This window comes from Pieris napi, chromosome 3 (assembly GCF_905475465.1).
Source record: "Pieris napi chromosome 3, ilPieNapi1.2, whole genome shotgun sequence".
In the NCBI taxonomy this organism is placed as follows: domain Eukaryota; kingdom Metazoa; phylum Arthropoda; class Insecta; order Lepidoptera; family Pieridae; genus Pieris; species Pieris napi.
The window spans coordinates 11,163,204-11,179,261 of NC_062236.1; the positions used below are offsets into that span (position 1 = coordinate 11,163,204).

The 16,058-nt window shown below is 32.4% G+C and overlaps 2 protein-coding genes and 1 long non-coding RNA gene across 3 annotated transcripts in view; 1 reads left to right on the forward strand and 2 right to left on the reverse strand.

Annotated features, from left to right (window-relative positions):
• Positions 1 to 11,702, reverse strand: part of LOC125063627 (protein crumbs) — a 73,344-nt gene extending 61,642 nt beyond the window's left edge. The window contains exon 1 of the mRNA XM_047670164.1: positions 11,432 to 11,702. Coding sequence (XP_047526120.1) covers positions 11,432 to 11,486 — 55 coding nt within the window. The 5' untranslated portion in view covers positions 11,487 to 11,702. The remainder of the gene's footprint in view (positions 1 to 11,431) is intronic.
• Positions 1,127 to 2,543, reverse strand: LOC125063629. The gene is made up of 2 exons (XR_007119543.1): positions 2,119 to 2,543; positions 1,127 to 1,955 (listed from the first exon to the last, which is right to left on the reverse strand). It is a non-coding gene; the product is annotated as an uncharacterized LOC125063629 (long non-coding RNA).
• Positions 11,703 to 13,162: 1,460 nt separating the features above from the next.
• On the forward strand, positions 13,163 to 15,847 carry LOC125063482 (ubiquitin carboxyl-terminal hydrolase MINDY-3 homolog). Its single transcript, XM_047669951.1, has 2 exons — positions 13,163 to 13,342; positions 13,491 to 15,847. Exon 2 carries the CDS (start codon positions 13,513 to 13,515, stop codon positions 14,869 to 14,871), a length of 1,359 nt encoding a protein of 452 aa, XP_047525907.1. The 5' UTR covers positions 13,163 to 13,342; positions 13,491 to 13,512; the 3' UTR covers positions 14,872 to 15,847.
• The last annotated feature ends 211 nt before the right edge of the window (positions 15,848 to 16,058 follow it).

Here is a 16,058-nt window from a genome sequence, read left to right on the forward strand (position 1 = left end):
CAGATACCTTTTTTAAAAACAATACAGTTATTATAAACTATGCTAAATAATAATTTATAACAACATCATAATCCGTAAGGTGCGAGGAGAGAAGGTGCGCACGCGCATAGCGGTTTCGTGACGTCACGAGTCATGAGTCATGGGTTTGGTTTACACTGACTCAGTCCATTCATATAAGGTGAACATTTCTCAGAAATTGTTTCTATTAATTTGGTAAATATTTTTGAATATGAATATTTCTTCCTCTATTTTGTTTTGAGTAAAGTTTATTATTATTACCGTTGTAAGACAGAGTTGAGATTTAACGCTAGGTTTGACTCTCGTATGTCAAAAACGTATTAGACTTTAATATACAGTATTAAATCGCGCTAAGTGTCGTTTCTGAATCTTAGGGTGAGATCTATAGTCCGCACTTGGACTTTACTCTGACTTAACTATCGAGCTAAGACACAGTCGGTATTTATAGAGCAAACTGCGAATCCCTCCCTAGTGTTGGCTTAGCTTAATCTCAAGTCCACGAAATCGACGACTTACCAAAAACTTTGACTATAAGCCTAACAAAAATAATGGCCTAAAATTTGCTCTACCATCATATCTTTTACTGGACTTTTTATTTTTGTCGGTTTTTAATGAACGGTGTTGCCATTTGGTATCAGAGTTCCATAGACTTTGGGAAAAATAGAATTTGAATTCAAAGAAATTTTAAATGATCTTGATAAATACCTATGAAATGCATGAAATAAAATAATTATACATTATTATGGTATCTATTGTTGTTTATTTACATTATTTATATAAGTGTTCAACCCCATTTTTGAGAGATCTTATAAATAACTGGTGTGATATCGTATCTGTCACCTGGCAGCCCTGGCATATTATAGTGACAACGAAATTCAAACTACAACCTAACCGATGACTCTCGCTTCACATCTGTTATTTTCGTTTCCCTGAATCTTCTACCATTTATTACCTGACTACCCTAAAAAATTTGAGATAGGAGTGGAACATATAAAATTAAAAAATCTGTTAGAAATAGAATTTCTTCAACAAAAATATAAATTAGTATTAGAAATATGTATTACACTCAAAAAAAGAATCAGAAAATAAATGTTTAAAATGAAACAAGTTTTGTTTTGATATTCTTTATTACCGAACAAATTACCTAGTTAAATTGTGCAATCACAGATTGCCGGAATGCTAGACCTGTAGGAGATCTTTCATTGTTTCTGTGTTACTCAACTTCTGCTGTCAGCAAGATCACCATCATCATAAGCATAGGGGATGCTTATGACTCTATATACCTATATTATGCAATACAGCACAAGCTATAATTATATATAACTAGTATATTTTGTCAATTTTGACTGTAGTCCTAGCTGTAAACATGGAAATTTCCTTTTCTACACTCCGAAAACCCTTTCAACAATATGCCTAGTTCTTATTTGAGAATAATTATAATTATTGTCAGCTCTTGTCGTTGGATATAAAAGTGTTGTTAACATGAAGTTAAGTGCCGGATAACCGCTGTCACCTACTAAAACTCCTTCTAGTTCACCATTTAGCAGCCTTGCATACGCCTGGCAGTTTCTAAATATCCTGCTGTCGTGTGAACTGCCAGGCCACCTGGTCACTATATCAAATATTTCCATATCAGGCCCTATTATTGCTTGCACATTTACAGAAAATTACCCTTTTTTATTTCTGTATGCTTCAGAGTGAGCGATACCTTTGGGTCTATTAATTTTTATATGGGTGCAGTCAATAGCTCTGATTATACTGTTTAGGTCATGGTGAGTATTAGATCTTATTAATTCTTCAAACTTCCTTTTGGCTGTGTTCATATTTCTTGGAAAATTTACAAATCTAGGAAGTAATTTACTCAACTCTGCAGAGACTTTATTTATAATTAAACAGACTGTAGATTGGCTTATTCTGTTCAGATCACCACACACCATCTGTAATGTCAATGAATTATTATTAGTTACATATATGTTATGTTTCTGAAAGTCAGAAGACAAATGTCTTCAACATATAATGTATTTAAAATCATTTGAGAATACATAGGTACCTATAATATTCAAATCGAAAAACCATACATATTTATGAACACAATATTACCTGAAAACATCCAGTTGCATTTTTATGCCTTAATGCAAAAAGTATTTGCAATTGCGGTAGGTTTGGCGATCCTCTGTTGTTATAAGGTTGCAAGTTTGTAATGATCAGTGGCAGGATCACATTTAATACCGTGTGTTTCAAAATACGGTTCCTTCTTTTGAATTCATTCTCACCGTACAGGATGGAAGGATTTTGGTTGTATTCGTTCCGAACATATACAACACTTTAGGCAAAATTTTCAATTGTTGATATTTGATACAAGTGCTCTGTTGCTGTTGTCAAAACAATGCGATCCGTTCTACGTAACAAAATTATTGTCATCTTTAAATAATTAATACATTTTCTAAAGGTTACTCGTAAATTTCTAGTTATTGCAATAATAAAATAAATGAATACATAAATAACAATAAATTGAAGATATATGTGTACCGTTTTAGATGTTTAAATATTTGTTATTGTTTACTTTTTTAAAGGATAATAAACAAAGTATTGCATGAACTGAAACATCAATTTGTATTTTGACATTTGCTGTCATAGCTTGGGCTTAGCTTAATCTCACCGTTAAAATGTCTATAAATACGAAATCATAGTTTAACCTTAGTGTACACTAGGCAAAGTTTTTCGTAAGGTAAGTCTGAGCAAAGTCCAAGTGCGGACTATAGATCTCACCCTTAGTCTTGTACCTAAATGAAAACGTAACTTTTTATATCTTCAAAGTGACCTTCAACCGAAAAGGACAAATCTACGTATAGTTCTATGTAATAAAGGGTTAGAATGCTTAATCACATTCTACGCTTAACACGGCCAACAAAAAGTAAATTTTCTGACGTTTAAATTTCGAACTGATATACCAGTTCGAAATTTAAAAGTATACACAATAATAATTATATTTCTTAAATTTTTACGTTCCAAGTTTTTCAAATTTCGAACGTCTGATGACTTGGTATATCAAATATAAAAGTTGCTTATAGGAAACTACTTTTACGAAACCTCTTAATTTCTTTAAAAGCATAAATTGCAAATGGAAAGTCGCGGTTACTATCCGCCATTGGTTTACTAGCCGATAACAATAGAAAGAAATGGAACTGGTGTTTGGTTCAAGTCATATTGCCGCCAAAAAAAAAATCCTGTCAATTCAGATAAAACTTTCAATACGGTAAACTAGAATAAAACCTAACGTGACCAAACATGAACATAAACGAATAGAAATTTGTATATTGCGATTACGGGTCACGTAAACCGTAAAAATATTAGTTAGGGCTCCAATATATATGATAATTTTGAATTAATAACTAATTAACTACAGACAAGACAAGAAACTCAGCTAAATCTAATTTCCCGAACATGTTTACATTGTGCGTTTACGTGTGTTTTATTTTATATACACCCTTTTTTAAATAAAGAAAACAAAAAAAAGATTAATTGTCGCAAATTCACAAAGAAATACGAAATTACAACCTTAACCAAAAATGGGCCCAACTGAGCTTCAAAATGCTGTCAGCTATATTGATTGTCTGTGAGCCCATAACGACTTGGATGGTCAGCTTTACCCATCTTACAACACAAACTAAATAATAAATGTAATAATAAAGCAATGTAACAAACAAATTAGAACAAAAAACATAAGACAAAGCTCTCCCCCGTTACTTAAAAATCATTGTTTACGTCACTTCATATCCTTTCCAAACCACGAGTCAGTGACAATAATTTGTTTATAATTTACATAAGCCGCTATCGCTCGTAATTTACGACCGCTAACGGTATCAAGCACCGTTGTTGTCATTACGAACACCATCGCAAATCTGAGGATTGTGACCATATCTCCACCATCTTACCGCAACACTACCACGGTACAAACCAGCGCAATGCAAATGTTTCCTACATATTTTCTTATCCTACTAACATTTGACCAACGTTTTGTTTATAGTCGTATTTTTAATTAGACGAAGCCAACTGACAGTAGCTAATGTCACTTTGTAAAATAATGTTGCCATATTTAAAGTAATAGTGATGCGTTCAGTTCTTGTTCAATCAGATGAATGAACAATGAGTGCGAATAGTCAATCATTTCAAAGATTAATTTAAGACAAAAGAATATTATTTCTATTTCAAAATTGTATAAAAGTGCTCTGATATAAGTTAGGTACTAGTACTATGTAACTACAATCAGTTTTTTGACGTCTTATTACAAAGCGCGGTGCGGCGACTAGTGCCATCACCGATCATTAATTCAGGGGTTTTTACTTTGTCACAACACTATTTTTATTTCATTAAAAACTGACAACACCGTAAACGTCAGTTGATATCGTCTAATTAAAAATTCGACTATAGCTATATGCAAGTAAGCTTGTGAAAGCTTCAAGTACGAGTTTCAAGATATATTTAGAATTTAGATCTACCTAAAAAAATCTTAAGTACACGAAAAAATGCATTTATAATTTTAAATATATTAACTTTTGTATGACTATTCATAGACAATATTAATATTATTAGTAACATTAACACCAAAAGCTCACAAAGTGCAAAATATACTCTCTCTCTCATATAATTTGTTTCCGACTCTAAATCTTATCCTTGTAATTATTAGGGTCTGTAATCTCACCCTTTATATTAAAAATTTTAATGACCCTAAATTTAGCAAGGCATGCAAACGTTGCTAGGTAACTGTTCAACAACATTCTAAATTGTATAGATAACAATGCAAGGGTTGATAAGAAAACAAAAAAATCATTATATTTTACGGTAACAGATACGCTGCTATTAATTATTATAACACTGAGGTATTATTTCTTTTCTTTGAACTTGCAAAAATGAATTATCTTCTAGTCGCGTATAAAAAACCCTTAAGGAAAATGGTCTCCCGGTCGAGTGAAGCTTCTTCAATTTCTCTATACTATCAAGTTTTGTTAGGAGTGTCATTTCTCAGTACATAATTATAATGCAGTAGGTATTTTATCTCCAGTATGCGGTAATTACCAGCACACTTCCTCATACCTGAGAAACTCGATCATGCAGAATAAACCGTAACGTGGTTAAAATTCTTCTCGAAGTCAAAAATCACATTGTTAAGTCGCAATTTTTCTATTAATTCCTACAAATTAAGTACACTAAAATCTGTTATAAAAATAGTGCCCGATATTTTTCTGAAAACTTATTATTTCTATAGACTATACGTAACCCCGCGAATTACTAATATTACTTGTCTAGTAATATAGTGCATGACCACTAATTTACCATAACATTGGCAAAGCACCATTGCAAATGTGGCAAGCCGTACTACGATACGCTTTCCCACGACTGTATCGATATTATGCGAGACAATTAACTGTAATAGTTCATTACGTTGTGTAATCATATCTCATTTATTACTTTTAACGGATATATTCATACAGTTTTCTGGTACTTTATTTTTTTATTACGATTGTAAGTTAATATGAAACATAAGACGTAATAGCCCCGGTGCACTGTACCTTCCTTTAGTGATTCTATACAATGTAGATAGAGCTCTCTAAAAGTATCAATAGCTGTCTTTCCGTTTGACCAATCACAATTAAACGAAACGCGACATCGTTTCATCTTTCGGTTTACATTCTCACCATCTAAGAGATACACCACGTGTTACCTGAATAATTGGTTTGAAGTAAAAATAATACAATACGAATAGTGTTTATGAAAGTTTATTACGTTAAATAACTTAAATCGTAAACAAAAACAATTCAGGTTTCTAATTATATTATAAAATAAAATTTAATTAAAATAAACCCTATGCACGGACTCAAGCGCGATAAGGATTTCTCCATTCACCATTGTAACAAAATTCCCACGACGACCCGACTCTTGACGGTTAAGTAGGCACAGCAAGTTATTTAGGTAATGCTATTACCGTGTCAATTTCAAGGGTCAGCACAAAAAAGAAAGTGCACAACAAAAATAAAACTGTCAAAATCTGTTATAACGACATCGAAGGGACTCAACTCATATTTGGTCGTAAAAACCGATAGTAGTAACAGCCGGTGACGTTGTTATTAAGTACCTAATTCAGCCGGGACCTTTGATTTTGGTCAATATAACCGGCGTTGTTCTAAACGATGTCGTCGTAAACGGTTTTGACTGTACATGTAAACAATGCGATTAGAAGACACTTTTTACATACAACGGCTCCTCAGACCATCTATTTGTTTTACCTAGTTTAAGTTTTATATGACTTTATTCATAATAAAATGTTATTTACATGGTTCTGTTGTATGTATCTAACTGTCATAATCTGATGTGAATTCCTATTACCCTACAATCAAGCAATGGTCATACATTATAACCCTGATCGTTTTCTTTATAGAGGCCTATGTGGCCTTCCAAGACGTTTCTTTGCTGACAACTGTTTCAGTGTTTAGCGAGAGAGCGTACTAAAATATTACTATTATAATAGAAGGGCCGAGATTCCATACATTCTGCAATTCGTAAATTTTTCTTAATAAACTAATTTCGACCCGAAGCAATTATGACTTGTGTTTTGGATATAGTAATCGGGTCTAAATGTATAATGAGGCGGGGCGTAGTCACGCGTCGTTAGGTACCACCTGCTCAACACTGTTATCAAAACACACCCATGAATATAAAAATATGGATAGCAATGGCGTCGCCCACTCATTGTTGATCTTTTGATCTTATCTTTGTAAAAATGTCAGCATTTCTCAGACACGAGTAGCTGCGACAAAAAGCTTAATATTTTACAAATGGCTAGATTTATTGATAATATAAATAATGATATTGATAATATAACAGTGGCAACTGCCTACAGTTGTGATATAAATAATTGTAATGATTTAGTAAAAAAATCAGGAAACTCCCTAAAAATTATAACACAAAATATCCGTAGCGTTTACAAAAATATTGATGCATTCTTGGCCCATATAGCTCGTCTGTACTTTGATCCAGATATAATAATTTTAACTGAATGCTGGTTAAACGATAATAAACCCATACCCAGTCTCAAGGATTATAATTCTTATTTCACAAAAAAATGCTTAAATCAAAATGACGGTATTATAATTTATGCTAAACAAAATGTAAATTGCGAAATTGAAGAACCTAATCCTAAAGATGCTAACTTTCTGCTAGCTAAAATAGTACCAGATATTGTACTTTTAGCTATTTATAGATCACCATCCTTTTACTACACTGAGCGCTTTTTGAATGCTTTGAATGATATTGTTAAATCTATAAAATCTAAGAATATATTTTTAATAGGTGATATAAATATCGATATAAAACCTGGAAACGGTGACAGAAACAGTAACTCTTACTTAAATTTAACCAGCGAATTGGGTTTTCTGCCAGGCCACACATATCCAACACGATTAAGCAATTGTCTCGATCATGTAATGGTTAAAACTGTTTTACAAACTAGTGTTATAGTTATAAATTCCACCGTAACTGATCACGACTCTATTCTAATAAATCTATCCCTTAACAGTAAACGGACTAATACTCAGTGCCCTTCCATTGTTGAAAGAGTAAATTTTAGTGAAGCTATAAAATATGTTGAATTGGCTGATTTTACTTTTATGACTAACAAGCAAGACGCCGAGTCTGCTGCGACTCGATTTGTTGAAATTCTGTCATCTGCTATTAAAGCTAACACTGAAAAAGTCCGTGTACCCAGGCGCAAAAAATCTCTTAAGCCCTGGATGACTCCGGGCCTACTTCGCTGTATCCGTCACCGGGATAAACTGCATCTTAATTTAAAAAGGGACCCCCAAAATGAAATTCTTAAAATAACCTATAAAAGGTACAGGAATTTTTGTTGCTCATTACTTAGAAAATTGAAGCGCGAACACGATAAATTCTTATTAAAAAGTGCAAAATCAAATAAAGAAACCTGGGCTGCAATAAAATATGTCACCGATAGTTCAAGTAAAAAATCTTCTGCCGATGAGTTAATTAGGAATTGTAACGCATTGGATGCGGTTGAGGACATAAATAGTTATTTTTCTAATGTTGGTAGAGAGCTAGCTGAAAAACTTACAGGGTGTAAGTATAACTACATATGTACAAGATCTAATTGCTTGACTAACTCCTTCGTACTAATGCCACCAGATGAGGGTGAGGTGGAATCTCTCATCTTAAGCTTAAAAAATGATTGTGCCACTGGTTGGGACTCTATACCAGCTCGATTTCTAAAAATGGTAAGACATGTCATTGTATCGCCGCTTACTATCTTGTTTCAGACATGTTTTAGGGAAGGCTGCTTTCCAAAAGTCTTTAAAAGGTCTCTCATTACTCCTGTTCACAAGGGTGGGGCACGGGATTGTGTTGCAAACTACAGACCGATTTCTGTGCTTACAGCACTATCAAAAATCCTAGAAAAGATGCTTAACGTGAGGTTAATACAGTTTTTAAATCGGTACAATATTCTGTCCAGCTCACAATTTGGTTTCAGAATGGGTATGTCAACAGAAGACGCTGTGGGTAGCTTGATTGAGTTTGTCACAGAAAAACTTGACAGGAAACAAAAGTGCCTTGGTGTCTTCCTCGATCTTGCCAAGGCATTTGATACCGTCTCAATACCTATACTTGTGGACAAATTGGAGCGAATTGGAATAAGAGACTCAGCCCTGCTTATTTTTAAAGATTTCCTTAGTGGTCGGGTGCAAAGGGTTAAGATTAATAATTATATTAGTTCCGACGCAAATGTAACTTTTGGAGTTCCGCAGGGCAGTATTCTTGGTCCAAGTCTTTTTCTTATTTACATAAACGACCTATGTAATATGTCCCTAACTAGTTGCAGGTTGTTTACCTATGCCGATGATACGGCTATAGTTTTTTATGGGGACACCTGGACCGAGATACAAAATATTGCCGAAAGCGGACTGCAGAAGGTGGCTAGATGGCTCAGGGAAAATTTACTTACTTTAAATATTTCTAAAACTTCGTATATTCAGTTCCAAACTATTAATTCCCATATGACTGATATTAATCTTAAAATACACATATGTGTCTCTGAGCGCAATTGTACTTGCATTAATATAACAAAATCCAATACCATTAAATACCTCGGTATCGAATTAGATAATAAATTGAGTTGGCTTCCTCACATTGAGATTATAACGGCACGCACGCGAAAACTAATCTGGACATTCAAAAAATTACGTTATGCCGCGGAATTTGAACTACTCCGCACTGTTTACTTTGCCTTAGTAAAATCGGTTATTGGATACTGCGTGAGCGTGTGGGGTGGAGCGTGCAAGTCACATCTAATTCAGCTTGAAAGAGCCCACAGATCTTTACTAAAAGTAATGACTTTCAAACCCTACAGATTTTCAACCACACTTTTATATAAACAGTGTGAGCTCCTCAGTGTTAGACAGTTATTCGTCTTTAATATAATAGCCAAACAACATGTCCATACCCCTTATAACCCAGAGGTTTGCAGTAACAAACGCTGTATACCAAATGTACTCCCCACAGCAAAATTCCGTACTACCTTCGCAAGGCGACAACGAGCATATCTCTCAGTCTTTCTATATAATAAAATAAACAAAAAATTAAATTTCTACCCTCTTTCACTACATGACTGCAAATCAATTGTTAAGACTTGGCTTTTGTCCTTAAATTATGAGGAAACAGAAGATCTATTTAACTAACATGCTACAATAATATTTTAGTTATTTTGATTCATTAATTATGTGTATAATTTATATATTTATACTAGTGTTACATATACCCATATGTAAAATGTATAATTATGTATATTTATGTATTATGTATATTTATGTATTTTAGTATTTTATGTGTATGTACCTATTTTATTACCTATTATATTCATTGTAATTTATACTGAAACATTTTTTTTTCAATATATGTTATTTTTGTTTAAGTATATTATGTGTAAGAAGATAATTAGATGTAATATCTGGAATTTACAAATGTCTATAAAAAGTATTGTCTTGTAAAATCTTGAATAAGCTCTCTTGACACTTGTTACGAATTATATTGGGAGAAGCCACTGACTCCTGAGATACAGGCACTAAAGCCTAGTTTAGGTGTCAGAGTCTTCATAGGATTTCTGTAATTACAAATATGTCAATAAAGATTATTATTATTATTATTATTATTATTATTATTGTCCAAGGGATGTTGATATTATGGAGGATACTGTGAAGTTAGTTATATCCTTTCCAATTTTAAGACAATGGTATTTTTCTGATTCTCTCAATCTCGGTATGCTAAAATTTACATAAAAAAATGTAAAGCTAAAAATATATAATGCTTTTGTATTGTATTAATTATCTTTATTGTTCCTTACATGTTTGAAATAAGCAAGCAAAAGGTTTTAGAAAGTTTATAAAATTAGCATCTTCTTAAATTCAACACTCATGTATATATATGTATGTATTTACATTACAACTTTGTAAAATAATATAATATTATGTTTTGTTCAAACTGAACACCCACATAAGTAGTTATATCGCTAAAAAAATGGTTTTCATAATTGAATATAGAAGTAAACACAAATTGTATGTATTGCTCATGCACATATTGTAGAATGAGAGCAACTTTCTAACATAGAACAACACAGCCAGTGAATTGCTCTCACCTCTGAACTGCATTCTCACTTTATGCAATGTAAACATGTTTGTCATATATTGTGGGTATACTCTGTGCCCTATTAGCATTCTAAACTGAGCATAAAAATAATTAATACATATTTGAACAAATCAACTGTTAATGTATGACTTAATTGACTATTTTTATTTATTTAAAAAGCAAGAGTGTCTGTTTTAATAAATTTTAAGTTTTTCTAGGACTCATAAATAAAACTCCAATACTGACTATATTTGGTACTCTACATTGTGATCATGATCTGCCAACCCAAACAATTCTATTTTTAGTGAAATAAATGCAATATGGGTTTGCAGTTTTAAAAAAAAACCACCAATTTTTTTCAAAAAAATTGGTATGTATACTATTTTACAGTAGGATAATTTAAGATAATGATTATAAAAAATGTACTTTTTAAACTGTTTGTTTAATTAAGGTCCATAATACTTTATACATTTACAGAATTAAAAGTTGGTGGTTTCAATATTGCAACTAACACAACTTTTATTAAAATGTTCCATATTAGTTGTTCTTACTTCATGACTTATCGATTAGTATAACAAGTCCACTTTATTGAAGCAACCAGCTGTGTGGTGTCTCTACCTTTTGGTGTCATGTTATGTTAAATTGTTTACTGCTTTTCTAACAATTAAGATTTTAACTTATTACTATTAAAAGATATTTGGTTAATTAACGAGATAAATTCACGAACCTGCTGCAAGGTTTGATAAGTTGCGTCGCCTCCAAACGCCTAAGTCCACCTTCATGATGATGTTGAAATTTTCAACCAAGCATTCAATCAATACAACGGATTAACTCATTGGAACACTTAATGCATTTTCACCAAATCAATAAACAGATTAAATGGTATGAAATCAAGTAACACAAACAACAAAAAAATAATTTTTCACGAAATAAAAAATAAATAGAGTTTGCACAACAATCACCCGACGATTTCCATGATGGACTGATATGAGCACAGATATTTAACATAATATCTAACTAATAAATACAGAGTACAGATTATGTGGTATCAACAAACTGAGTGACGGTGGTCTGTCAAAATAATAGTATCAACTTTGTTCTCGACGGCCAATAATATAATATAATATCATATTATGAGTTAAATTAATATTATAAATATCTCTTGTGAATAAGTGGTAATATTTAAGTTATGCCGTCAAGGATTTTTTTTAGCATAGTAGTAAACATAGAGTACTTTTGTATAGTATAGGTCTACCAGAATCTGATGGCAAAAAAAAAAATTAAAAATTAGCGATTTACATATGGCAATAAAAGAAAAATTTCATCTGTCAACTGAAATTTCGAGGAATTGTTTTTGGTTTGGCTTCAAATTTCCTTTAAAAAGTGATGAAAATGTCGAAGAAAACTCTTCGATCGCAAGCAAGATATATTGTTTTCAATGTTTATCAAAGAATACTTGGTCAACAAGATGCAGAACATACACAATCATCGATATTGAGCCATGTGCAAGCGTTGACTGGTTAGTAGGAATGACACGTCTTGATAGTTTGGTTTATGGGATTTTTCGTGTGTATTATATTATGTACTTATACTAAACTTTGGTTTATTTCAGGGGTTTCTTATACTACAAATAAACTTGGATAGTTTTGATTTAGAATTGATCAGAAACAAGATAAATGAGTTGTACACTGTTTATTTATCTCAAATAGGGACGATGAATGGCGAAAATCTTGTGAACATGTAATAAAAATTGAAAATCAGTTCATAGAACAAGATCGGTTAATTGAGATGCAGGAGGAAAGGTTTATTATAAATACTTCGTTGAAGACTTTTTTATGGATGTGCAGTATTTGGAACCATTTTCAAGTTCTTAATTGATTAATAAACTCATGAACAGAGTAATTGGAGTTTTCATCTAAATTTCAAACCCCACATTGGATAAATTTTTATATTTGCATGTATCACACACAGAATCAGCCGCTATAAGGAAAAAAAAGTATCAAAACGTTTTACTCCAATTTCCCCAGTATTGCTAGCGTCAATTTCTTTTTTCCCTTTTTGCCATCAGATCCTGGTAGACCTATAGTGACGTAGGTCGCAGTTTTTCCACTACGGTTGAAATCTATATATAATAACATATTATAATGGTAGAACCGTAGAAAAGCCATAAGCGGGAAGTTTACCTAAAGAGTAAAGATCTCAACTTTAAGGCGGTTAATAGTAATACATACTTAATAAACATTAAATTTGAGTACTGACAATGCATGTTGCCACTTTCTAAACAAATAAATAAATTAATATACTAAAGTCATAACTTTATTGAGAATCAACACATTTTCGAGTTTTAATTGCATAATGTTTTTAAATTTTATTTTATGAAATGAAGCAATTATTTTTTATAAAATCTAGAAATCTAATAAAATCTTTTATCTTGTTTGAATATTGACATCGAGTATAATGTTGCTGCTTTTCCATAAAAATGGCAGCCTTTATGTCGTAAGCTTTTCTTTTCGGAAAAGTTTTAATACTGTTTATTGAAATTTATAATGCGATGCGTTACGTTTTCTTCGTTTAATCAGTTTTCTAAAAAGAAAAATAATTATAAATATTAAAAATTAATATGATCTTCGTATTTTTAGTAAGTATGAACTACGTGGTTAGATATTAGGTATATTCTTTTTGTGTTGTGCTAGTAGATTTGCTGGAATTAATTGTAGAGCCAGTATGGCCGGTATACTTTATGGTTTTGTATTTTCCATTATCAATTATATTTTAACAATTTGTAGGTGGCGTAGAGACTAAAATCAAATGTTAGATAATTCGACCGAAGATCAAACGAGTACTTCGAGTATAGTACAAGAAGGTAATATGAGCGCTGGCACAGCGTCATTAGAACGTGAGTTAACAAGTACGCGACGGCTATTGTGGGGGAACAATGTCAAAGAAGACGTGTTTAGACGATGGGCACAGGGCTTTCAATTTAGTACTGACGAACCAAGTGCTCTCATCCAGCAAGAAGGAGGACCATGCGCTGCTATTGCTCCTGTTCAAGGCTTTCTGCTAAAAATTCTTCTCTCAGAGACTCCAGGTCACACTTTACATGACTTGACCTCGGAGAAGTGCAATTCTCTTTTGGTTAGGGCTGTGTGTATGATATTAAGCCAGTGTTTAGCTGCTAAATACAATGTTGCAGTTTACCGCAAAGGTGAGGCAGGAACAGAAGGCAGTTCCAGTGTGAATGTCAGTGTAGATGAACAGTCTTTTGATGCTATTGAAAACTTTCATAGAAGACTAGAAGTACATACATTTCAAACATTATCTGAAGTAGAATCTTTTTACAATCGAAATATCCGAATTCTAAAGGATAAATATGGTGTTCTGCTTTTATTGTATAGTGTCATTCTTAGCAAAGGTTTAGAAACTGTAGAGGCTGAACTATCAGAACTATCAGATCCATTAATTCATTCAACCTATGGATATGGATCACAAGGACTAATAAATCTAATGTTAACGGGACGGGCTGTGGCCCACGTCTGGGATCATGATCAAGTTGTGGGTGGCCTTCGTTTAAGAGGAATTGAAAGGCAAAATGATATTGGTTTTCTTACCATAATGGAACATATGCAATATTGTACAGTTGGCTCATTTTATAAAAATCCAAAGCATCCTGTTTGGGTGTTAGCTTCCGAAACCCATTTGACTGTACTTTTCTCTATGGAAAGACGCCTTGCTGCACCAGAAACAGCAGGGGAGTCCGCTGAGCGTATATTTAGATCTTTTGACCCTGAAGGTAATAATTTCATACCATCAGCTGCCCTCCAAGATGTTTTATGTGCAGCAGATCTTGTCAGTGAACCAGAATATGTGGAATTAATGAGAAGGAAGCTTGACTCAGAGAATCTAGGAATAATATTGTTGAGTGCATTTATGGACGAGTTTTTTCCTGGCTGTGAGCATGGTGCACCAGACACATTCACATTACACCACTATAATGGTCTATCTCGAAGCAACCCTGGAGGCAGAGTAGTTTACAGAACTGGAAGAGCTGCATTGCTTGAATGTCCAATGCGAGCCGCAACTACAGACCCTATGCTTACCTGTCTACAGACCAAGTGGCCTAGCATTGACATTGTGTGGGATGATGGGCACTCACCCTCCTTAAATTAGCACCATGTTCAGACTTGTAGTGACGAAGTGACATAATGTTATATTATAATTTAAAATATGTTGCGGAAAATTCCATTACTTTATTGTATTGTTTTTGTACAGCAATTAATAAACTGGTCCTAGGAGAAACTGTCACTTAAGGCAGCTATTTTCCATGAACCTCACTAGTTTCTGAATGCTGTTAAAATGAAAGATTTTTATTCAGAATTTACCTTTTGTAAATGTGGTACTAACAGCTTTGTTACATACAAACAGGTCTTCAGAGGGTATTCCAAATCTTATTCTTTATTAATTGTACATTTCATTTTTATTATATAGATCATAGCACCTCTAGTATTAAATTAACAAGTGGTTAAAATAAGCAATAATATAGCTGGCCCTTAGTAAACATGTAAAATGTCTAGACTCTTATTAAATTTAACTATGATAATAATCATTACAATATGTATGGAATTGATCTTATTTTTGTATGAAATTAAAGAAACATTCAGTATAAAGATTGTAATGAAAGGGAATTTATTATTAAAATAGTTTCCTCCATTATACATTATTACTTAATTGATAATTAATTATCTCTAATTAGGTAAAACACAGTTTGGTTTTTGTGAGCAGGCAAATTTAATTTTTTTATCTCAGTACTAATGAGAAAGATAAAAATTGAAAATTTCCATTTTGTTAAATGCTTATACTTGCCTGTTACAATATTTATACTAAAAAGTGAATACTTAGGACCTTTCGTTTTTCTAACCTTACCTTTTAAATATTTCCATATACATAATGTATTATTTTATACGGTGAAGTTATTTGTTACATAGCTGTATTCTTGTAAAATAGCTGTCAAGTTATCTTGTAAAATATTTGAAAGATGTTCAGTTATAAAAATAGAGGTAAATGCTTTTTTCATTATAATATTACTTTCATTGTTTATTTAATATTGGTTGATGTATTGTCAAAAATAAATATAATATGAAATCTATGTTGTGGTATTTTATTTACCGATAACTGGTTTAATCAATTAATCTTATTAGAATAATTTGTTTCCCTTTATTCATACATAGAACTGAATTGATTTTTGTCTATAATATTATTTATTGAGAAGTCTATATACTAGTTGATTGGTGCCTGCGACTTCATACGATTGAACTGCAGTCTGCTCATAAAAGAATATTTTAGTATAAATAAAAAAT